At 39.2% G+C, this 26,709-nt stretch overlaps 1 protein-coding gene across 2 annotated transcripts in view; it reads left to right on the top strand.

Annotated features, from left to right (window-relative positions):
* prkcaa (protein kinase C, alpha, a) overlaps positions 1–26,709 on the top strand; it is a 229,093-nt gene that overhangs the window by 77,834 nt on the left and 124,550 nt on the right. For both annotated transcript variants that reach the window (XM_036570116.1, XM_036570117.1), the window contains exon 3: positions 12,712–12,794. In XM_036570116.1, coding sequence (XP_036426009.1) covers positions 12,712–12,794 — 83 coding nt within the window. The remainder of the gene's footprint in view (positions 1–12,711; positions 12,795–26,709) is intronic.

Genomic DNA, 26,709 nt, shown 5'->3' with positions numbered 1-26,709 from the left:
TACTGCATCATCCACTACTAAATCTACTCCAAATGGTTCAGTCAGGCATGTAGAGAATTTATGTTGTGCTTTATTGATATTAAACAGGCCAAGGAAGCATTTGTATTGATCAGACCGAGATCACTTTGCACCGATTAGCAGATCAATACTGTTTTCTCTCTTCACTGCTGGTGCTGTAGAGGGCCGAGTGTAGAGCTCAATCTGGATTAGACCTTAATGAACCAGTGTTTATGCCACATTCATATTCACCCCTAGCCAAAAGGGTTCTGTCTGGTACCAAAAAGATTCTATGAAAGGGTTCTGTGACCATTTATAAGTTACTTCAGAGAGCTGTACACAACGATTTCCTTCATAGAACCATATTTAGACCCATTTACCCATGCAAAGAACCATTTACAATTCTCTGAGTTGCCTTTGTAAAGGAATGCTTGAAGAAGCCCTTTTGTTAAGGATGTAGTGTAGGGATGCATGATGGTATTTCAGTTATATCGTTATCTGTAGATATTTGCTTAAAAAAAGCAGTCAGATCAGTATTTGATGATGTATTTGTTCATCATCTTGGTGACACTTGGCTACTGCATTAAAATATCTGCAATTTATTCATTTCCCTGCAGAAAGTAATGCTATGTTTTTCTGTAATGCTGATTTAGTACCAATTTCTACATAAATAAAAGATCGGCATCAGTATTTGCATATATGCAGATATTTGCATGAACAGTCTTGGATTATATAGGCTTTATGGGGTACGTGTGCAATATTTATGGTGTTTTGTAGTTGTTCAGTGAAGTCAATGACTGAAAAAGACAACCTTGTAAATAAATGGATAGTATAGATTTTTTAAATGTTCATTGATTTCATGATGAATGGACTAAAAGCAACGACCCAAAATTACTTGGAAGAAAGTTATAATCTCTCTCTCTCTCTCTCTCTCTCTCTCTCTATATATATATATATATATATATATATATATATATATATCTTCATTCTGTACATGTGTGCCCTGCAGGACACAGAGTGAGTGAGTAAGCGGTGGTCTCACTGTGCTTAAGAGACAAATAGACCTCCAGGTTAAGGGCCATGATGCATGAGACAATAAGTAACATTTCTCTCTCTCTCTCTCTCTCTCTCTCTCTCTCTCTCTCTCTCTCTCTCTCTCTCTCTCTCTCTCTCTCTCTCTCTCTCTCTCTCTCGCTCGGCCTTAGGGAGCAGGTGTCTGTGCTGGCTCACAGTTGTAATGTATGTGAGATAAATGATCTGTCACTGAGACTCCAGATTGGACATCCACTTTAATGATGTATAATCATTTTCTCCACTGCTGTATTAAAAAGTTCAGTCTTACATATTTCACCCAGTCTGTGACTGGTTGTACTGCTTTCATTTTTTTGAGCTTGTCATCAGAAATTGTCCAGATGGGCCCAACAAATCTGTCCAGTCACTAATTAGCCTTACACAGGCAGTTTGCTTATTGGTAGACGGGAGTAAATAAGCTGGTTTGCTAATTTGCTTTACAGATGAGGTCATTTAACTGCACTACAAACAGATGTGCTTAGCTGGGTAAGGTGACTGCATTTTACCTTAAGATGACCAAATTTATTGGTTTGCAGAATGTACCAATAACATCAGCTCTCATAAAGAATGCTAGGAATATCTTGAAAGTGGTCATGATTTTCTCTCTTTTTTTGATCATTTGAACATTTGAATGGGATTCTAATTGAAATGTATACAACTGTAGAAAGGAATCAACATTTGAAGCTGAACTTTAATGCTGGTTGGACAGTTATAGATGGAGATGCTTTATCACAGGGCGGCTCCAGCGCAGTGCTTAGCCAGCGGCAAAGAGTGACAGTTAAGTGTTCAGTATGTCATTACAGCAGCCTCAGAAAGAGAGAGAGAGAGAGCGAGAGAGAGAGAGAGAGAGAGAGAGAGAGAGAGAGAGATGCAGTGTGGTTTTCTTTCGTTAGCAGGGTTTTATCCACAGACCACATGTCAACCACAGACAGGGTCTACAGGTCTACACTGACTCAGTAATGCTGTCTCTCTAGCACAGTGACCCAAACCAAAGCCCATAATTCCACTGTTACGTACATGTCACACAAGCAGAAACACGAGCAGAATTGCAGTTTTTAGTCTTTAGCTTTTTTAACATTAGCTGTGGACTAGACAACACTGTTTTAGCCTTTATTATTAGCCACTTCACTGTTGTAGCCTTTAATGTTAGCTACTACACTGTTTTAGCCTTTAATATTAGCTACTAAACAGTTTTAGCCTTTAGCATTAACATCTACACTGTTTTAGCCTTTTACATTAGCTACTACACTGTTTTAGCCTTTTACATTAGCTACTACACTGTTTTAGCCTTTTACATTAGCTACTACAGTGTTTTAGCCTTTTACATTAGCTACTACACTGTTTTAGCCTTTTACATTAGCTACTACACTGTTTTTTTTCTTGCCATTTTCTTGTGTTTTTGAAATTTGGCTCCTGAGAAATAGCCCTCAGATTTTCTCACTTTGATCAAAACTCTTTAGTGTCTGACACGTCTCACCCCAGTCTCAGCCGAATAATATCTCTGTACGAAAAGTGTAAGACCTCATCATCATCTGTCAGTGCAAAAGGAGAACTCATGTTTTTCTCCTTCATCACCAGAATTTCTCACAGTGAAATGCTGATGTTAATCTCTTCTTTTCTCTCAAGGGGGGTTTAGGAGAAACAATTCAGAAATCAGTGATCCTTCATTAATATAATATTGGGATCTGCTTTATTTCTCTGAGACAATCTTAAGAAAGAATTTTTTCTTTTTAGCCTTTAATATTAGCTACTACTCTGTTTTAGCCTTTAACATTAGCGACATACAGTGTTTTAGCCTTTAACATTAGCTACATACAGTGTTTTAGCCTTTAACATTAGCTACATACAGTGTTTTAGCCTGTAACATTAGCTACTATACTGTTTAAGCATTTGACCTACTACACTTTTTTAGCCTTTAGCATTAGCTACATACTACATTGTTTTAGCCTCTAACATTAGCTGCTATACTGTTTTATTCTTTAACATTAGCTACTACACTGTTTTAGCCTTTAGCATTAGCTATTATACTGTTTTAGCCTTTAACATTAGCTACTACAGTGTTTTAGCATTTGACTTTAGCTACGACACTGTTTTAGCCTTTAGCATTAGCTAATACAGTGTTGTAGCATTTGACTTTAGCTACTACAGTGTTTTAGCCTTTAGCATTAGCTATTATACTGTTTTAGCCTTTAACATTAGCTACTACAGTGTTTTAGCATTTGACTTTAGCTACTACACTGTTTTAGCCTTTAGCACTAGCTAATACAGTGTTGTAGCATTTGACTTTAGCTACTACACTGTTTTAGCCTTTAGCATTAGCTATTATACTGTTTTAGCCTTTAACATTAGCTACTACAGTGTTTTAGCATTTGACTTTAGCTACTACACTGTTTTAGTCTTTAACATTAGCTACTACATTGTTTTAGCCTTTAACATTAGCTACTACAGTGTTTTAGCATTTGACTTTAGCTACTACACTGTTTTAGTCTTTAATACAAGCAAAATAGTAAACATATTTTTTAACATTAGCTACACTATTTCAGCCTCTAATGTTAACCTTTTCGCAGTTGTGCCTGATGCAACTGTGTAAAAGCACATTAACTCCGAAGCTTATAACTCTGATGCGCTCTCTCAGCCTCACTGCTCTCTCTCTCTGTCATTCTCTGTCATGGGTCATTATCTTTGCTGGTTTTTTTGGTTGGCATGTTCATTAGGGCTGCATGAAACAGCCAAAATACAATATTTTGGATGTATTGATATATTTTATGATTGCAATTTATGTGTGCATAGTGCATGAATCCCTGCATTCAGGTACTCAGAGAAACTTATCTGGAGCAGTGCAGGTTGGTCAGGCTGCGACATCAGTGTAGTAAAAGCCAGTACTGTGATATTGCCTATGAAATAATGTAATTTAAATGAAAAGGAAGATTCCAGTCACTACGTAGCGCTGAGCTGAACAAACACATGCACACAGCAGCACAGTTCTACAGTAACAGGAGGGTCAGTGTCACTGCTGTTGTTCAGGAGGAGGTTCCTTTCCCGGCTGCTGGTGTGTGTTCTGTTGGATTAGAGTGTATGAGCCCATCTGCAGAGCAGTAAGTGTGATGAAGATGAGTCTTCCTATCTCTCACTTCCATTTACTTACAGCTGATTAACACTGTGACCTGAGTGTGACCTGACCTGTTTCAGTCATTCTGACCCTCACGGCCTCATCAGTGCAGCACTGTTCTGTGACTCACTGAGTCAAGAACACTGTGGTACAACACACGTACACACACACACACACACACACACACACACACACACACACGTATGGTATTCTACAGTTTCAGGATGTAGCAACATTATATATATATATATATATATATATATATATATATATATATATATATATATATATATATACGCTGTTGTCAGGAGAAAACCTTGTATCTCCAAAATGATAACTTTACAGGAGAAGGAAAAAACGTACTTTACTTTTAATGTAAGTCAATGGAACCAGATTTTTTTCCAAGTCATTTTGGGCCGTTTCTATTGGTCTATTCACCATAAAATGTACATACAATGTAAAGGGCAACATGCATTTTCAAACTATGTTAAAGACTGAAAAACGACAAAATGGAGATATGAGGTTTTCTTCTGACTGCAGTGATTTTATATATATATATATATATATATATATATATATATATATATATAATCCTAACCTCTGGAACACACACACTCACTAGCATGCCCCAACACACACACACACACATACACATTCTCAGTCTCCAGACTCCTGCTGAACAGTCTGAAATGTGCTTTAATTTATTATGATTATGTCATTAGTGCCCGCCCTGTATTCCCTTGTCAACAGGCTGCCCTGTCCCCGCCCCCCCCCCAGTTACAGTACAGTCAGTGAGAGCCTCTGTATGCGAGTCTCCCAGCATATTTCAGCAATTCACTGCTGTTACAAGAAAACCCTATAAGTGAATTCTTTTACCTTTTTGAAAAAGCCTGCTGCCCTTTACACTGAGCAACCGTTTACGATGAAAGAGCGAATAGAAATGCTCCAAAATGACTTGGAATAAAGTCACTGCATTAACATACAGTATAGTATAAAAGGCTTTTATTACTGACTGATTGCTGATGTGCTTATTTGTACGCATTTATTTGTTTAGGAAAACACCAACATTAGAATAAATGAAAATAAACAGCCCACTGTAATTTTGTCCTCCAGGAAGGCCATTATTTACAATTACTGTCCAATACATAGTTTATCTAATCAGTCCTTCATGGAGTTGAATAAAGCAATGTGATGGCTGTATGGCTTTATTGTATTTATGTTTATTGGTATTTATTCTAATGTTATATAGTGTTATTACTGCCATAAGTACACTTACTGCCCAGAAAAAACAGTGTAAGACATTGGCTGTGCAAGACACACATTTGCCCAGTGCTGTATATTAAAAGTTAAGAAAGTTTTTCCTCCTACAAGGTTTTCTAACAACGGTAATGATAAACTTCAAAGTACTTGTATCAGCCACTGTTTATGGATTTTTGATCATTTAAGATATACATTTATTGTCGAGCTCCCTTGTTTAATCATGTTTAAGCTACATTTACAGATGTTACAGCATTTTCTTACAAAAGTGATCATTTGCACTTTAATAGGCAGCTGTCTGTAGGGACGGTTTAGTGTCTACTATTGAATTGTTTAAGATGGGTGTTCTGTGGAAATGCTGACTGCAATTTTGCAGTTTTTGGTCCGGTATTCTGACTACAATTTTGCAATTTTAGGACCAGCATTCTGACTACAATTTTGCAATGTTTTTGGATCAGCACCAGTATTTAACTGCAGTTTTGCATTTTTTAATGGCCCAATATTCTGACAGCAATTTTGCAGTTTTTTGGATGGGTATTCTGACTGCATTTTCACAATTTTTGGACTGGTATTCTGACTGCAGTTTTGCAGTATTTTTGGGCCGATATATTGAGTGCATTTTTGTATTTTTTTGGTCCAGTATTCTGACTGCAATTTTGCATTTTTGTACCAATATTCTGACTGCAGTTTTGCAATTTTTTGGACCGATATTCTGATTGCAGTTTTGCAGTTTTTTGGATCAATATATTGAGTGCAATTTTGCAGTTTTTAGGACCAGCATTCTGACTACAATTTTGCAATGTTTTGGATCAGCACCAGTATTTAACTGCAGTTTCGCAGTTTTAATGGCCCAATATTCTGACAGCAATTTTGCAGTTTTTACAATTTTTGGACCGGTATTCTGACTGAAATTTTGCAGTTTTTGGTCCAGTATTCTGACTGCAATTTTGCAGTTTTTGGACTGTTATTCTGGCTGCAGTTTTGCAGTGTTTTGGACCAGTATTCAAACTGCAGTGTTACAATTCTTTGGACTGGTATTCTGACTGCATTTTTACAATTTTTTGGACCAGTGTCCTGACAGGCATGTATGCATCATTTGGATGTTTACTTGCTTCTGATTGGTCTAACATATCTACAGGTAGTTTACAAGCCTAGTGTTATTAGGTTGCTAAATGCCCTAGCTTACAACATGTAGGCTACAATTAAAACTGCAGCTTGTGATTTCAGTATACAAATAATTCATCCTTCAGCCCTGTGTTAACTTACATCATACATATATATTTTCATATATACTCAATTTACATATTAACTTGCTTTTCTAAGTGAAAGTAAGTTAACATCCTCTACAGAAACACACTTCTGTGCATTTTACTGCACGATTACTGTTTATTTGCTGCTTTTAACAAAACATAGGAAATGTTTCCAACATGTTAAATGTATCAAAATAAACATTAATTGTGTATTAAATGTGCACAAGTGTGTTGTCTGTAGCGGATGTGTTCACTTAAAAAATCAGCAAAGTGTCATTTGATCAAGAGCGCCCAAAATTTTTTCATACGACTATATATACATGCAGTGTCATCAGAAAAAAAAATGTCGAGAGTCAAAGAGAGAAATGAAATAAAGAAAGGATGTAGTCATGTTAGGAGCTTTCAGCCCTTCAGTGCAGCACTTAGACCTTGTGCTGAATACGGTTTATTGTTGCTGTTTGTGTGGAGCTCATAATCACACCGCTGTGCTTCCAGCCTGCAGATGGAGGGAAAAGCCATTTTCCTCTTGTTCTTTATGGATAGCAGGTTTCTGTTGGGTTATAATCAACACTGCTTGCAGTCTCCACAGAAAAGCTCAGCGGAGCTGCAGAGAGCAAATTAAATGTCACAGCAGCTCGAACAGTGCTGGAAAAACACCTCTTATTTATTTCTTTTTACTGTAGCTGCCTGCTGTAGCTCCAGTTTTTGCTAACAGAGCACAGCAGAAGTGCATATCGCATTTTTCTTTTGTGGAAGTGCCGTTTTTAAAGGAATAAAATGGCAAAAACTTTAATTTACTCCCCTCTTATTCCACATGCCGTTCATCAGCCATGGCATGTTCTATCTGCAGTTTGCTTCTTTAGTTTAGTGCTGGAGCTACAAGGCTAATGTAGGTAACAAACAACAGAAGCTTCATCATCCGTTATCAGAGTGCTAACTAGTGACGTGCATTCTGACTAACATTGATATTCATAAAAGTTCAAAAACAGAAACAAAACAACAAAAAAAAATGACTAGGGCTTTAGGCTTGAAGGGAAACTCCACCAGTTTTTAAAATTTTGAGCATAATTAAGAGGTTAAGATGTAAACAAAGTAGTCCTAAAAATGTATTTTTCCAGATTTGCCACTATTTTACCATGATCAACAATACATATAATAAAACTCAGAAGACACATGTGGGTTCACTGACCATTTGGGATAGTAAATGGCCTTATTAGTGTTGTAGACATGGCGAGCCCTGGTTTCTCTCACCACCACTGTGAATACGTCTGAGTTGGCAAGTTTCTCAACGCAATCATTCACATCAAACTACTTTAATGACTTTGTTTACATCTTAATGACTGAATTATACAGAAATTTTGAAAAATTAGTGAAATTCCCCTTTAACGTTTCAGGCGACAGCACTGGTGTACAAAACGCAGAGGAACGTGTTGTGTTTTTCAAAAACAGCTGAACGAAATGGGTAGTTTTTTGTGTTGGGTGAGTAACAGAGGCTGCCTCTTCAGATGAGCTAATGAGCTAACAGAGCTAACAAGCGTCACCTCATTTACAGAAAAGTCACGTGAATTTCACAAATGCTTTTCGCACACTTCACGTTATCACATGTGAAAAATATCATGAATATTCCTGTGGTTTTGGACACTATGGCCCAATGCTATTTCACCCCTCACCTCTACTACTTAGCCCTACCCCTCTGTTTTGCGCATTCACATCTAGGAGTAGGGTGTCCCATTTTTTTTTGAGACAGAGAGGTAGGGCGAAGTGTTAGGGCTACATAGGCCTCCAAACCGAGGTTTTTTAGAGGCACACTGCAGCAGAGTGAAAAAACGACAAAATGGCTGTACAAGTGACCAAAGAAACCCACAAATGTGAGTGTTTTCTCCATAAAAAATTACAATAACTACTGTATTATCTTAGATTAATATCGTTTCAATGTATTATAGTCCTTTTCTTCATAACAAGCATAACAAATTGCTAATAGTTTGCTGATGTCTCGGTAGCTAGCTAAATTTCCTGTTCCTGTAACTGCTGCTCCATTTAAGGTGGAATGGGAAAATTTGAATGAGAAGCTGGTGAATAACTGACTTCAGCTTCATATCACTGAATAGTTAGGTGTGGGTGATAATAAATAATTGTCGCACCCCCTTTGAAGGCATATGGTGCCCTAAATGTAACTAAAGCCCAGCAATGAGGTTCCTGAACTCTACCCTCCTCTGCTATCTGCTCTGCAGACGGGCAGGGTCGCCTACAGAGCACCGCTAGTAGCCTGTTAATGAAGTGATGTTCTTCTTTATTTGAGGGTCCCATTTCATAGAGGAAGAGTTCAACCACCATCCCTTGTAACTCAGTTCCAAGGGGCGAGGTGACACTCGAAAACAAGGGGTAGGAGTGAAAATAAGAAATGGGATTGGGCCTATATGACATATGGTTATCTACTGTTGTTGTTTATCTATTTAGTCTATTTATAAAAATAACAGGCAATACATATTTGAAGCAAGTTCAGACTGTTCGGTTTAGGAACAATGTCTCTCGCTCTCTTTATGAAATAACCCAGTGCCCAGTGTTCTCAGATGGAGATTTGGCCTTGTTCTCTCGCTCTGGTGTTGGAACAGAAAACGAAGGCTTCCTGATGAGCTGCTGATTGAAAAGGAGAGATGTGAACTGTTATTTCTGCAATAACTGTCGGACAACTGCTGTGCTTATGTTAGGAGTGATAGAGCACTAACAAAAGCCTGAACTTGTTCTCTATTCAATGCAAGTCAAACTGCAGGTTTTTCACTCCTGAATGTAACAGTAAGAACACAGCCGTGACATTCAGAATGAAAAGAAAAATGCAGCTCAGACCGAGTGTCCATCATGTTGGACATATGTAGTGATCTGGCAGAATAGTAGTACAGAATGTTCTCAGTAACATTAAAATGCTTATTATATATATATATGGAAGTCAAAGGGGGAGTTTCTTATAAAGTGGCCAGTGAGTGGAAGTCAAAGGGGGGGAGTTTCTAATAAAGTGACCAATGAGTGGAAGTAGAAGGGATGTGTTTCTAATAAAGTGGCCAGTCAGTGGAAGTTGAAGGGGTGTTTCTAATAAAGTGACCAGTGAGTGGAAGTAGAAAGGAGGTCTTTCTAATAAAGTGGCCAGTGTGTGGAAGTCAAAGGAGGGTGTTTCTAACAAAGTGGCCAGTGAGTGGGAGTAGAAGGGGGGTGTTTCTAATAAAGTGGCCAGTAAGTGGAAGGAGAAAGGAGGACTTTCTACTAATCTGGCCAGTGAGTGGAAGTCGAAGGGGGGAGTTTCTAATAAAGTGGCCAGTGAGTGGAAGTAGAAGGGGGGAGATTCTAATAAAGTGGCCACTGAGTGGAGGTAGAAGAGATGTGTTTCTAGTAAAATGACCAGTGAGTGGAAGTAGAAGGAAAGTGTTTCTAATAAAGTGGCCAGTCAGTGGAAGTTGAAGGAAAGTGTTTCTAATAAAGTGGCCAGTCAGTGGAAGTTGAAGAGTGTTCAAAAAAGTAAAATTGGACGGTGCGTGTACTTATACACAAGCTAGTGTGAAATAAAAGGAACATGAAAATATTACTTACTTATTATTACTTGCGCCTGTAGCTGCTTTAACCACTTAAATGGACAGGGGTTTGATGACACCTAAGAATAGCTCAGCCAGTTTGCATTGGAGTCCCTGTAGTTACTGAATAATAGGACTTAATATGTAATTAGCCTGGGATTTTAAGGGGTTAAAGCCTGGACTCACCTTGCTGGCGTGCGGCCCATCTGCTGATAAACGGTCTGCGTTAGCCCACAGTAGCAGATTTCCTGTTTGCCTCTTTGCTCTGCTGAAACTATAACATAAATATTGAGTTAGAAACGCATTTATAATATATATAATGTATAGTAACATAATTATAAGCCGGAATATTAGATTTTTGGGTGGTGTGTGTTCTCAGTGCTGAGGGAAATGGTGTGTGTGTGCTTTAACAGATGAGCTGCCTGCAGCCTGTTTGTGCTCCACTGGGGCTTTTACTCTTATTTATGAGTCTGTTTTTCTCTTACAACTTCACTCTTCATGCTCCCTTTCTGAATTATGTCTGTGAGAAAGTGCTGAGTAATAGGTCTTGTGTATGTGTGCTGATTAATTCAGCCTGATTTGGACATTAGCTTCAGAGCTACAGTCAGAGAGTCTGGGTAGAGCCTGTCATTCACAAGAGCACAATTAGAGTAAAATCTTTTTAAAAATTAGTGGCATGTCCCCGAATCCAGACATCTGCCCCAGACATTTTCAGCATTAAAGCCATCCTTCGCTGATTTCATTTGATCAGAATTTTTTTTGGAAATGATTTGATGCATCATCAAATCTCATTTTTACAATTTTAGAATTCAGAATAATATTTAGAAATACACTCAACACACAAATGTGGAAGACAATAAAAGCGAAACACCATGTGTTTATGTTTTATCAAAAAATGGCTGCATTCTTATTGTTATAGTCCATTGTAGATGTTTCTAATAAAGCGGCCAGTAAGTGGAAGTAGAAGGGAGATGTTTCTAATAAAGCAGTGAGTGAGGGGAAGTTGAAGGGAAGTGTTTCTAATAAAGTGGCCAGTGAGTGGAAGTAGAAGGGCGGTGTTTCTAATAAAGTGGCCACTGAATGGAAGTAGAAGGGAAGTGTTTCTAATAAAGTGGCCAATGAGTGGAAGTAGAAGGGAGGTGTTTCTAATGAAGTGGCCAGTGAGTGGAGGTAGAAGGGAGGTGTTTCTAATAAAGTGGCCAATGAGTGGAAGTAGTAAAGAGGTGTTTCCACTAAAGTGGCCAGTGAGTAACTGTATTTAGCATTTAACTTAATTTAAGGAGCTTTAAAAAAACACAGCTGCATTTAAGGCAGATACATGAGAACTGGCTGTTGGAAATGTTTTGTTGCTCTTGCGATGTTTGTTGGCTGACAAATATCCTATTTATCTTCATGGTGTTTGGAGCAGATTAATACTGAGGATTACAGGTGGATGTGTGAGATTAATAGTGAGGAGTAAATGAAGCTGTAATTGTGCCCCGTGGTGCTCATTTTGAACAGCCCGTTTCATCACACAGACCCGCTGCTTTGCACTCTGACTAATAAACTAGGTATGGTGTAGCGCTGCAGAATACAGTAACCCAAACTGTCCTTACACTCGCTCTGATATACACTACTGTTCACGAGTTTGGACTGTCTGCAGCGATGTAAAGCCAATTTGGCTAAAGAAGAATGTATAAGATGATTATAAGAAGTCAGGACTCCAAATCTTCAGAAGTTTCAAATTATCAGTAGAAATGTAAAACAAACAGAAATTAATTTGACAACTGATTCAAAGTGATTGAACAGTAGTAGTATAAAAGGTTCTTCAGGGGTTCTTTAGTACAGAAAGTGGTTCTATATAAAACCATGAGCACACAAAGAACCCTTTGCATGATTAAAGGGTTCGTTGCATCATGAAAGGGTTCTTTAGATTGATGGAGAATGTGCTGTAGATGATTCTGTACAGAACCGTTTTGAAAACCTGACCATTGAAGAGCAGGGTAACAAGTTAAGTTAAATCTTTTTTTACAAGCTTAACATCATAACAATAGAAGAACGCTTTTCGGTGCTGTATAGAACCCTTTTCAAAAAAGTTTCTATATAGAGCCATCTATAGCACATTCTCCATTTCGTGTCCGCTGTAACATTGCCAATATACATATATCACTGTGTGCCGAATTATGGGATACATGTCTAACCATCACACACTTGCTTTATACAGCATGGAGATGTTCAGTAATCTCTGATAGACTTGCTTATGTGGTTTCTGGCACTGTGTGACAGACCGTTTTATATATATATAATCATGACAAAAATGCGCATAGCATAGCAAAGAACTGGTGTAGCAGCCACACTGTAGCCTGGATTTTGTTTGTACCTATGTCTGTTTTCTGATTGACTACGTTTGAGCTGAGGGGGGAAACTGTGTCTTTAAATAAGGTTTGATATTCTAACTATAACACTCTCCCCTCTCTCTCTTTCTTAGTGTGCTGTTTTGTGGTCCATAAGCGCTGCCATGAGTTTGTCACATTCTCCTGCCCTGGAGCGGATAAAGGACCGGACACAGATGTGAGTACAAGTACAGACACTGCATAAAATTACATATTGGCAAGTGAAAACATCCTCATTGTTGGCAATATGTCTTATATTCCCCTGATGTTTATTCAGTCTCATTGACTCATCTCATACACTCATCGTCCATTTCATCAGCTCCACTGACCATATAGGAGCAACACACACTAACACACCACCACCACTTAAGTGTCACTGCAGTGCTGAGAATGATCCACCGCCCAAATAATACCTGCTCTGTGGCGGTCCTGTGGTGGGTCCTGACCGTTGAAGAGCAGGGTAATAAAGTATGCAGAGAACCAGATGGACTACAGTCTGTAATTGTACAGCTACAGAGTGCTCCTGTATGGTCAGTGGAGCTGATAAAATGGACAGTAATTTTAGATACAATGAGATGTTCCTAATAAAGTGCTCGATGTAAAGCAAATAACCTGCCAGTACAGTAAGACAATTCCTCTTGATAAAAAAGCACTAGGTGTTTGTAGACACCTGCTCTTCAACATTGCTGTGAGGATTTGATTGTGTTCAGCCACAAGGGCATTGGTGAGGTCAGGTATTGATGTTGTATGGTCAGTTCTGTGCTCCAGCTCATCCCAAAGGTACTGGATGGAGCTCCATCACTCCAGAGAGCACAGTTCTACTGCTCCACAGTCCAGTGCTGGAGGGCTTTATACCCCTCAAGCTCACGCTTGCCACTGGGCATAGTGACCCTAGGCTCATGTTTGGCTGCTCCCATTGTATTGGTCAGTGCTTGTCTATGGGGATTATACAAGCTGTGTGTGCACAGTTGAACAGCAGTGGGTGTGGCTTAAAGTAGCTGAATACACTCATGAAAAGGACTATTGCGGTTGGCTAGTGTAAAAATACATTGAATAGACTTACAGTATTCTTTAATCCATACTGTAGTACTTTAACTTGTCAATATATCAGTGCACATGCAGCCTTATTTCCTTCGTCAGTAAACCACAAGGCTTTGAGTTTTCGCCGACTGTGGCTAACAGATGGTATTCCCTCTGGAGATGCCTGGGGGGTGGGGTTAAGTATTACTCTGCAGCTCAGGAGCAGAATGTTATCAGTTGGAATCAAACCCTCTGACCTTACCATTCATTTGTGGACCTCTCTGACCTCTGCCCCTCGGCAGCAACTGCTCACGCACTCATCTGCCTCAGTATCCTCCTCACTCCTGGAATATGTGCACATGCACACTGAAAAAGATCATGATTGAAATACATTACTGTGCAGGAGTCAGAGACCACCCTTCATTTATTTCATTTCCAGTCAAAACAACCAAGTGTAAGATATTCATTTTTGGGAGATGTTTCTGAGGATATTAGGTACAATATAATCCACTTGCCAAAGAGACTCCTAACAACCACCTGGAAGACCTGGTAGACACCAACACTGTCCCCATCAGATAAACAGTACTTAAAGCTTTCATCTTTGAGAGAGAGGAGAAGATCAAGCTGCTTCAGATCTGAAAACATCCACAGGTGTTTCTGTCCATCCTTCCACTGTGAGAAGACAATGAGAAGAGGATGTGTAGTTGTTCAAGAAGCCTCACTGAGAAAAGGAGACAGACACATCAAACAAAGAAGCTGAACAATGGACTGACCACCCCAGAGTCCAGACCTCAACATCACAGAATGTGTTTGGGATTACTTGAATTGTGAGAAGCAGAAAATCCAACCGACTTCTAAGACTGGACTTTATAGGTGTGTCTGCAGATTTCTTGCAGAATCTGAAAGTGAGTCTCCTTAAAAGAGTGGAGGCTGTAATAAAGGTAAATGATTGGACACATTGAATACTGAACATACATACATACATACATACATCATCTAAACTGCTTATCCTTCTGGGTCGCGGTGGGGTGCTGGAGCCTATCCCAGCTGTCATTGGGCGGAAGGCAGGATACACCCTGGACAGGTCGCCAGTCCATCGCAGGGCATGATTACTGAACAATCTGATATTATATTTGTTGAGACAATCAGTACATACAACATATGTATTTTTCTCTGCTTTATTTTCTGATGCTGAAAAATGAGTAACTTATACTTGATGGCCGTTTTGCCTGGAAATTAAATAAATGAAGTCCGATCTTTCACTGTACTGTATATGAAGTAGTTTCACAGAAACTCTTATTAAACTTATCGCCTTGATTCATCACACAGCTCAGCTAAACACATTTTAGATCAAGAGCGGTAACTACAACTCTTCTGCACTGCACCACTGACACTCACAAAGCTAGCCTTGGCCAAAAGTCTGTCAGCTGTATAGTGAAGTAGACTGGACTTTGCAGTGGTGTTTCAGCAAAGCTGGTCAGATATTGTGGCCTAAATAAAAACACCACAAGAAACACGAACACACAGCATCAGTTTCCTTGTAATGAGGGACACACACACACAAACAGCCACACACACACTACAACATTAGAACGGTGCACCACCACTCCTGTGTAAGCTACACATTTCTGCAGATCCCTTGCTGTCATGTGGGGGTTTTACTTTGCCTTTTTGGCCAGAATACAAGCAGCTCTTCTGCAAGTTTTCTTGGTCTCCCAGATCTCGCCTTGACTTCCACAGTTTAAATGCCATTTCTTAATGACATTTTGGGTAGTGGAAAATGTGAACTGGAAGCACTTTGAGATCTTATAGCCTTCTGCTGTTTTGTAGGCATCAGTTTGCTCCATTTTCATATCCTCAGCCAGCTGCTTAGAGGAGAGTATGATTATTAAGAGTGTTAAAATAAGATATGAAGAGAATTTATCCTAATGAGTCAATTAGCCTAAGCCTAAAGCCAGGCACACACGATTTTAGAAGTCTTTTCCTTTGGTGACTCACACTGTACGATTGAGTCGCCCATCGTGTTCGGACAAAGCCTGCGATTTATGTGCTCACACTGTTCAACATCACTCCTGCTGATATGACATGACATGGGTGCTCACTCTGCAGGTGAAACGCAGCCACTACAGACAGCTCTGTCTACAGACAACTTCCAATAAAACTGTTTCATTCAAAACAACATGCTGCATATCTGAGTCCTGAGAAAAAACATTGGCTGAATCTCACATGACTCCCTGCTCCCTACATAGTGCACCACAAAGGAATTAACATAGTGGCTCTTGCACCCATACCACATAAGAATTCCACACAACAGCTTTGCTAACTTTTCCAATTTTAAACGGTATAGTTCTACAATTACAGACTGTAGTCCATCTTTTTCTCTGCATTGTTACCCTGTTCTTCAATGGTCAGGACCCCAGTTTTAAAAAATCACTGTACTTATTTATGTGTACCTTGCAATTCAGTTCAGTCAAACTGAGCAAAGTCGATATATACAGACGTTGGTGCCGCAAATTTCGACTTTTTGTCTCAGTTTATGTATGTTGAACTGTGGTTGTGATTGTGAATGGTTTGAGTGCGAAATTTTTGACATAAGAAATCCATCCAGTTGTCCAACTTCTCAATCTCAGCTCATTCGGGCAGTTAATCGGGCATCGTTTCACCTCTCACAATGCAAAGGATGGCTGTTGAAGCTGAAATTCGGCCTGATCATGACATTCAGACGGCTTCGACCAAGTGGGGCCTAAAACGGGCTAAAATTGCATGGTGTATGCCTGGCTTGAGGCACTGAGTTCATTAAAATATTATTTTTTTGCTGTTGGTTGCTTCTTTTCACTTCAATAAACAAAAAAAACAAATACAATAGCCAACAAATATGTAAGCCACATCATATATATATATATATATATATATATATATATATATATATATATATTGGATTTTTTACTTAAAAAACAATGTGCATTTGTTCAGTAAATGAATACATTAATTCTAAATTGTTTTGGTATTATTTTAAGAAAATCTGATCCCCAGATATATATATGTGTGTACGCACAGTTACACACACTCAAGGCCGCAATGCTGAAAGTATCTCCAACCAGAAATAAATGCAGTATCTCATTACAGCAGATGTTTGGAGATGATGATGATGATGATGATGATGATGATGAGAAAGCTCCTGCTGTGTTACTGTCTGCCTCCATCATCTCCTTTACAATTCCTCATTATAACAGCGGTGAACAGGTGAAGGAAAGATCGCTACTTCCCATTCACTCCACTTAGTGCTGATAAAATTCAATATCACAATATTTAGAGTAGTGTTAATAAGATTAATGCACACATTCATCCTGAGTGCAGCTCCTCTGTGCCTACAAACCTAACATAGGCTGTTTCGAATGGGATGTTTTGTTTTGTACTGTAAAAGCGGAATTTTTGCATAATTTGAATGTAAACAAAGTCATTCAGAGTGGTTTGGTGTGAAATGGTTAATTGTAGAGAAACTGTGATTTCTTTACAGTGGTGGTGATAGAAACCAGGGGTCACAATGTCTACAACACAAATATAGCCATTTTATTTACTATCCAAAATCACCAGCGACCCTGCATGAGTTTTATATGTTTATGACGTTAAAATAGTAGTGAATCTGAAAGAAAAAGTTGTCTTTTCTATAAACATCTTGCATGTGTCTTTGCTCCTATCACCACCACTACGAACAATTCTGACACTGTAAGTTTCTCGAAATTGGAGCTTTTCACATCAAACCACATTGAGTTTTGTTTACGTCTTAACCATTTAATTATGGAGAATGGAAAATCCCCTCTATTTAGACAAAAAAGCATAATTTAATATGCATGTTGTATATTTTTATAAGTTTCTACAGGTTTTAGACTGTTTTTTTCTAAAGCACCCAGCAAATGACATTCATTTCAGTTAGCAGTTAGCTGTTTTTGTTATCAATTAATGCTACTAAAGCTAAAAATCTATGTAGTCTAGCACCAAAACCAGTACGGGTGATATATATCGCCCTTTAGCTCCACTTTATACAGCACTTAGTATGCCTTTGGAGACAACCCAAATGGAGAATTCCCCAGAGAACGATGCTAGTGCTCCCTAATAGGCTCAGGTGACGGTCCCAGTGCTAGAGCTAAAGGGCTAATACAGTAGAAATCAGTGTTAGGGAGGGGGATAAGGATCTAGCTTACACTGGCAGTACATCCTCAGAGGCCATTAATGATGCATGAACACAAGCAGTGGCAAAGTGTTTGGCGCCGGTTAGCTCTGAGCCGGAGAGATCAGGGCGGCTAGTGCATTATTAACACACACGCTATCGTCTGCCAAAATGCTAACAGCTACAACCACGCAGACAATGAACATGACAATGATGAAAAGCATGGGCAATTACAGCCTGCTAATTAATGCTAGCTGTGTGGAGTGATCTGCACAGAGTGTGGTGTAGCTGCTCGCATGGGATTACAGAGAGGAATAAACCAGAGAACTGATTCACAGTGATAGCAGTAGTATATCATTATTAGTGATTGCAGGGCTGCCAACTCTCACTCATTGGCCGTGAGATTCACGCAACGCTCGACATTTCTCACGCGTTTTTACAAAGCCACCTACTAATGAATCTGGGCGCTCTTCTGCTGCTTAGCTTTCAATGATAAAAAACAGTCTGGACCGCTAATTGCGTTTTACTTGAATGTAAGAGAAAGAGGTCATGTTAGCTAGTCAGTCACTGCCGGTTGGTGCGTGTTGTACATCAGTAGTTGCAGAACCAGTTTCCATAGCAACAGGGAACCAACAATGGAGTTCAGCGCAAACTAAACACTGTGCATTTGTATGTCAGAGAGTAGAGAAAACCTTCAGTAAACACACCATGAACGGACAAGGCTAAAAGTAGGCTATCCTACTAACTTTCACCCTATTGTGCACGGATTCCATCTCTCTCGCGTGGTTCCTTGATCTCGTTCGCATATTAAACGTTCATTCCTCTTCACGTTATTTTGCACATCTTTTGTCATATTAGGCATTGTAGATGTAGAGTATTATAATGTACTGGGAGACTCACTACTGGCTGCATCAAACCACTAGGCCTCTGTAATTGGACGGAAGTTTGCCCTCGTTAGAGCAGGTTGACCAGTTCAGCAAAGAGCTACTAACAAATTATCAATGCTGAACAAAAGCAAATCGTAGCACCTTTCAGTCTTTGCTCCTCTGAAGGCTTAAATATCGTCACTCTCCATCAGGTCAAGTTGATTTACACTCTTTTTGTACAGTGATTGTTAAATGATGATTTTATTCCCATAGGAATGAAGTGGGGGAAATGTTTGTACATTCCACTTATATCACAAGTACATTTACATCCACCTAGGATACCACAACAACCACCTGGAATACCTTAGGAACCAACAGGCATCACCCTAGCAACCATCTGGGATATCATAGTGACCACATAGTAACACCCTAACAGCTGCCTGAAATACATCCTAACAACCATGAAGAATACCATAGCAACCACCTAGCAACAACTTAGCAACCACCTGGAACAACATAGCAATGATCCTGCTGCACCCTAGCAATCACTCTAGCAACCACCTGCCTTAGCAACCACATAGCAACATTGTAGCAACCATGTTAAGTACCATAATAGCCACCTAGCGACCACCTGGAACATCTTAACAACCATGTAAAGTACCATAACAACTACCTAGCAACCACCTGGAATATCTTAGCAACCATATGAAGTGGCATAATAACTATTTGACAACACCCTAGCAACCCTCTGGGAACAGCTTAAGCTGTGCAATCACTACCAGAAATAAGCAAGATGCGTTGCTGCTGCTTTTGGTTTTAGTTTTCAGATGTGTGTGTCTTGAATTTTCGTTTCGGTGCGTCACTACAAATAACATTAAATGCTAGTTTTAGGTCGGAATGCCCCCTTAAAGTTTGTTATTGATCATGGAGCAACCCCAGCAATGTGTCCTGACGGACGGAGTAGCTGGTGGGCGGATCTATATCTGGACGCGGGCGTCACTGGCCGATATCCACACTGAGATCTATAAAAAGCAGCTGCTTCACCAAAATCACACACACCACTGTTATCTCCAGTTACACACACGCTCACACAAACACATGCACATGCTGTACAGGCCCGGATCGTCAACTTATTGGCCCCTTGGTGAGGGCGTTTTTATGATATCACAGCAGGTTACATCACGCCTGTGCAGCACCATGAAGGAAGCACTACTACTAACTGCAGTGTTGGGCACATCACAGCTAGAAAGGAACTTTTTTTTATTCAATCGTGACAAAACGAGCAAGATTACACACACATTAACGAGAGCAGCAGTGTTTTTGAGATGTCCAGTCATTCAGCCTAAAGCGGTTTAGCTCCACCCATTCACTATAACGCCAAAGTTGTAAGGATTGTTTCAACCTGGACTGATTTTGGAATAAGGCACAATACATGGCAGCCAATCAGAACAGAGCTCATTTACATAAATATTATGCCCAAAACTGACTACATATAAATATATGATTTCTTTTATGTTGCCTTTAATAAAAGAAGTTCTAATGCAAGGCTTGATGTCTGTGATACATCAATGAGCTTTAAGGAGACATAGGGAGGTCAAGCGAGATACCTTTTTATTAACTGTAAAGCCATCTGGGAATATATAAAGTATATATTATTAAGTAATACTATTAATAACAACACTAATATATACATAATTATTGATGTAATTTGTCAATAATTAGTGAAATCAGTGAATGAAATTGGTGATTTAAATGAATGAACTGAATCTCAGGGAAAAAAACAAACAAACAAAAAAAAAACATACAGGACATTGTCTCATTGTCTCATTTACTGTCCAGTCCCTTTCTTTAGGGCATCACTTTAGAGAACTGAAAGTGGCTCCTCTGTGGTTCTCCAAAGAACCCTTTATTTTTAAGAGTGTCCATCACAGTTTTTGATTTCTTTACTATTAATCTAAAATATATAATTTAGTTCAAATAAAGAAAAATAACTTCTTTTAGTCGGATTGTCCAGACTTTTGGATGCTGTGGTCATCCTCGTGGTCCTGTAATGTTTCCTCTCGGTGGTCCGCTGCGCTGCACTGTCTGAAAAGCAGATTTATAACACCTTGCTCTTCTTCTGTTTCAGTCATAGGTGCAGTAGTTTGTCTGAATCATTAATCATGCAATATTACGCCTTCTAGGCAGATATAGTGAAAGTTTGTTATTGTTGAAGATGTTTTATTAAGTGAAAGACCGTCGGTCAGGAGCATGTGTGTTTATTATGTGGTGACAGCAGCTTCAGGCTGTAAATTAATTACGCTGAGTGAAGAAAAAGGCAGCTGATCTAGAGCAGCAGTTACACTGTATTACAAACGTTTACTGCTCATCTTCCCTCTCGTCTCCCTCACAGCTCCACTGTACACTGAGCTGACCACTCAATACAGACACCTCCCTGTACCTATAGCCTGGCCATTTTATCAGAAACACCTCATAGCTTCTTTCTTTCCTCTCTACTTCAGTCTCTCTTTCCTCATTTTTCTTTAAGTCTCTTTCTTTCTTTCTTTCTTTCTTCCTTTCTTTCTTTCTTTCTTTCTTTCTTTCTTCTCTACTTCCATCTCTCTTTCCTCACTTCTTTCTTTTATTTTATTACTTTGCCTCTCTCCATCTCTCTTTCTCTCTTTTCCTCTCTCAGCAGCCTTACTCTTTCTTTCTTTCTTTCTTTCTTTCTTTCTTTCTTTCTTTCCTCACTTCTTTGTTTGTTTGTTTGTTTGTTTGTTTGTTTGTTTCTTTCTTTCTTTCTTTCTTACTTTCTCTTTATTCTTTGTCTGTTCTTTCTTTCTTTCTTCCCCTCAATGTTCTTTCTTTCTTTCTCTTTATTCTGTCTGTTCTTTCTTTCTTTCTTTCTTTCTCTTTATTCTATGTCTGTTCTTCTTTCTTTCTTCCTTTCTTTCTTTCTTTCTTTCTTCTCTACTTCCATCTCTCTTTCCTCACTTCTTTCTTTTATTTTATTACTTAGCCTTACTCTTTCTTTCTTTCTCTCTTTTCCTCTCTCAGCAGCCTTACTCTTTCTTTTTCTTTCTTTCTTTCTTTCTTTCTTTCTTTCTTTCTTTCTTTCTTTCTTTCTTTCTTTCTTTCCTCACTTCTTTGTTTGTTTGTTTGTTTGTTTCTTTGTTTCTTTGTTTCTTTGTTTCTTTCTTTCTTTCTTTTTTTCTCTTTATTCTTTGTTTGTTCTTTCTTTCTTTTCCTCAATGCTTGTTTTTCTTTCTTTCTTTCTCTTTCTTTCTTTCTTTATTTCTTTCTTTCTTCCCCTCAATGTTCTTTCTTTCTTTCTTTCTTTCTTTCTTTCTTTCTTTCTTTCTCTTTATTCTGTCTGTTCTTTCTTTTTTTCTTTCTCTTTATTCTATGTCTGTTCTTCTTTTTTTCTTTCTTTCTTTCTTTCTTTCTTTCTTTCTTTCTGCCCACTTCATTTAACATTGTTTTCATGTCATTATTAGGTTATAGTTGAGTTTTCAGACTGTAGACCATCCGTCAGTCTGTCAGCCCCCCTCTGTCTGCTGTCCTGATATTATTAGGATAGTGGTCCATTCTCAGCACAGCAGTGACCCTGACATGGTGGTGTGTGTGGTGCTGATATGAGTGTAAGGGTCTTCTCAGTGTTTGCGTCCTTATGTCTGTCAGTAGGCATCCGTCCAAGTGTGTAAGTATCTGCTGAATGCATTAAACTGCTGGCTGGTTGGAAACAGGACGACGAATATGTCTCAGAATAAATACAAAGACAGGAATAAAAGCAGGCAGTGTGGGTAGTGAATGATTCAAGGCAAAAGGCAGCAGCAGAGTTTATTTTTTGCCTTTTTCTTGGCTCCACCATGCCAGTGAGAGGAGTTTGAGTTTATTACATCCACACTCCAACACAGGCTGTTAGAATGATATTATGCTGGTGTATTATGAGGTCAGAGAGAGGGGCTGTATATCTCTATTAGAACATATTTACTGTACTGAACTGTAGATAATGAGTAACACCATGTGACTCACCAGGTCATTGTAACTCTAGAACATCTGCTGCAGTCGGTCTTGTTGCTTATCTTGCTAAATGAAATGTCCTCGCTAATATAAACACTTATTTTTCTGATAGCGTGATAGGGCATGAGGATGCTGCTCATGTGCTGTTTATACAATACAGTACAATATAATACAATACAATATAATACAATACAACACAATGGCTTCATGAAGCTCAGTGAATCACTGTTCATGCTGAGTATCAAGAGGAGGTACAACTCAAGATTTACTCCATTACAGGTTTTTCTATGAGAAATATTTTACGTCACAACACTCTTCATGCACCTTTCCCGCATTATTTCATTTAAAAAATATATTATACATTAGGCCAAAACCTTCATAAACTTCAAGACTATCATAAAACAATATCTCAGACACCAGGCAGCATTTCATATAAAAGTCATGTAATAATAATCATAACCACAACCTTTTGTGAGGGAGCTTTTAGAGGCACACTGTTCAGATGTCTGGTTACCACCACCACCACTGACATCAGGTCACTCTCAATAACCTTGTTTCATTTAGTTATGTAGAAATCACCCCAAATGTAGTTGATCAAGTCCTGTTTGATATCTGAAGTTTGCACTGGAGCTATGAGGTTAATGTTGCTAACAAGTAGTAGATGCATATACCCCACCATTTAGCATCATGTTGCAGACCTGAATGATGGCACACCTGCCTTAAACCAAATATGTCAAACACAAGGCCCGTGAACCATATTAGGCCCGCAGCACAATCCTATCTGGAATTATTTTGATTTTCTGTTAATTTTAGCCTCTTTCATTGTGCGCAGCACTACAATTCCCAGCATGCACTGCAATGTAATGCGCGCCCCCAACCCCTCCCCTAAAAACAATCCACAAAAACAGAATTCCACACCAGTCATACCACCAGACACACTCCTGGGAATATGTGAACAGGTTTAGCGATTATCTACAGAACAGTTTTCCGTTTTGCCTCAGTCCGTTTTCAATGAGCTTTGGCCCAGAGAAGGCGGCGGCGTTTCTGGATTGTGTTGACATATTTTCTGTGGTTTTGTGGTTCCAGATACTTTGTGGACAAATTAAGGCTTTACAATATCTGCAGCCACTGTTTTCAGTGTAATTTTGTCCATTTTTATTGATGCAGTATGTTTGACAGAATTGTAAGATCATAATGAAGTGATGAAATTCATTAAATGAGCGATATTGGGTGACGTTTGTCACTTTTCTTCCTGTTACCTTCACATTAATTTCTCCCATCCCTCCTTGAACTCTCTAGGAACTGTGTGGAGTGTGGAGGGAGTGTTTTGGAAGCAGAGAGTGGATCAGTGAAAGGGTAGTGCTGGGACTCTTAACGTACTGCTATAGAGTTCTGCTGTTATACACTACAGTGAGCCATATGGTGCACTTAGGTTTCCCAGCCAGCTTCCCTCCTTCTCTCTCCTTTAACTGTGGTTTCTGCCTCAGTGGTTCTCTTAGTGCTACATTAGTGTCCTCAGTGAGCTGTGGGGTGGATTTTGAAGTTGATGGTGATGTTGGTGCTGACCACGGTCAGAGTGACCTTGCACTCATCAGCTAATACCTCCATTTACCAAACTGTAGGGCATCCAACTCCAGCGTCCAGAGTTTGTGATCAGTATTTTACTTCTGTCCTTCATTAGATTCTTATACAGAACAGACCACGCTGAGTTCAGGTGGAGGACGCTGCACCAACACTGCAGGCTTGTGTTTCAACAGTTTTTAACACGTCTTAAATACACTGGCTTTGTTTAGCTGGTTGTCACTCAGGCAGAATAGACTGTGTTAAAGTAAACCTGAGCGTCTCTGGAGGAATCATTTAATCTGATGCTTTTAAACTACATCTGGCCTCGACTCCAGTTCAGCCCTCCCTGAAGGAAGTCACTGCATGGTCAGACGTATGCTGTGCGACCGTTACATCATAGCCATGATGAATTCAAAATGGACTGTTGTGCAGTTTTCCATTGGGACTTGAAACTTTTATAATGTTTACATATTGACCATTAACGTTTTTTTTGTTGTTGGTTTTTTTTCTGGGGATGTTAGGCCTAAATGGTGAAATCAGGTCAAATGGTAGCAGGTTCAGTAGGGGTGGGCAGCACAATGGTCATTAATATACCACAGTGTTTAAAAATGGTGACACTATTTTAAAAATTCTGACAATCATGTCTGAACAGCTAAATAAACACATTCTACCCATTTCTATATCAGCGGGCTCACTGATGGATGGTGTGGGAGCTGACCTGTAGGTGGTGCTCATAGAACTACACGTCACTTTAACACTAGTCACTCGACTATGCCCTCTCAGATATCCTCTAAACAGGTCTTATTTTAGCATGACTTAGCTGGAACCGAGCCTGTGCTGTCACATTAGGCCTGCTAACTAAGCATTTGTTAGCTTAGCCAAAACACTACAGTCCCAAACACCACAGAGCAGGTTCAGTTTCAGCTTTCTGGCACTCCAGTACCAGTGCATTCAGTCTACTTGTCCACTAAGGCTACAGATGGCTAGCTTAATGCTAATATACCATCACAGACAGGCTAATTAACCAGCTAGCTAACTAGCCCTCACTCCAGTTCTCTACAGCACCTTTGATGACACTCATGTATTTTAAAGACATAAACTTCTGGTTTTTATGTTCAAAAATGTGCATCCACTCACTCTAACTATGGTAGCATGGGTGGAGGGTCTAGACGAAGGTCCAGGGCTGAATTTAGTTCCCGGTCCAGCCTTGACACTGAATGCTAATGGGTGATCGATCACGCTCTCACTCTCACTCACACGCAGAGCTGTACAGTAGCAGTGGCTCTGATGTGGATGAGTGAAAGCCATTATCTCTGTTTACATGCTTCTCTTCGCTGATGACTTTGAAGACTATTGAGTGCATGTTAATACTAATTGACCACTGTCCACTGAGCTCTGAGACGTCCGTTTTTTTGTGTAGAGGACAGGCTGGCCTCGCATAGTGTCACTTAGAACTGTTTGAGACAGCACAACAGATCAGATTACAGTCACGTATCTAGATTCTACAGAGGTCCAGAGAGGCTGTGAGGTAGATATAATTTTCTGGATTATTATCTTAAGATAACAGGTTATTTATCTTGTTATCCCAAGATAAAAAGTTGTAATTTTGAGATAACAAGTTATGTTGTGATCTCAAGATAACACAGTTGTTATCTTGAGATAATGAGTTAATTATTTTGTCATCTTAAGATAAAGTTGTTATGTTGAGATAACAAGTTAATTATTTTGTGATCTGAGGATAAAGTTGTTATCTTGAGATAACGAGTCCATTATCTTGTGACAACAAAGTTGTTATCTTGAGATAACAATTTTGTTATCTTTTTATCTCAACATAGCAGTTGTTATCTTGAGATAATGAGTTAATTATTTTGTGATCTCAAGATAAAGTTGTTATCTTGGGATAACGAGTCCATTATGTTGTGATAACAAAGTTGTTATCTTGAGATAATTTTGTTATCTCAACATAACACAGTTGTTATCTTGAGGTAACGAGTCCATTATCTTGTGATAACAAAGTTGTTATCTTGATAATTCCCTCGTTATCTCAAGATAACAGTCATTTTTCTTTCAGCTTTTCAGACAGTGAAATCTCGTCCTGTGTTGTCTCATATGCCTGTGATGATATGTTGTCCTGTTCCAGTGGACGTGAGCTGCCTGGACACTCCTGACCTGCTAGGCTTTGTTGTAGAAGATTGGCTGACCGTGTGAGCTGCTCGCTGCTGCCTGGTCCTATTCATACCTGAGCAGCAGTGTTTGTCTCTGAGACACTGTGACCTTTTCACCCCCAGACTGCCATAATGCAGATGCCACCGAGACTGCAGTGACCACAGAGAGTGGACAGAACAAACCGAGTCTTTATGTCACACAGCCTGACCTTTCAGTCTCATCACACAATCCACCAGTTCTTTCCCTTCTCTTTCTCTTTCCTCTCCTCCCCTTCTCTCTTTCCTCACTCTCTTTCTTTAAGTCTTTGT

The sequence above is a fragment of the Colossoma macropomum genome, unplaced genomic scaffold (genome assembly GCF_904425465.1).
Source record: "Colossoma macropomum unplaced genomic scaffold, Colossoma_macropomum, whole genome shotgun sequence".
In the NCBI taxonomy this organism is placed as follows: domain Eukaryota; kingdom Metazoa; phylum Chordata; class Actinopteri; order Characiformes; family Serrasalmidae; genus Colossoma; species Colossoma macropomum.
Note: the sequence above shows the minus strand (reverse complement) of the source record. Positions and strands in the feature narration are given on the sequence as shown.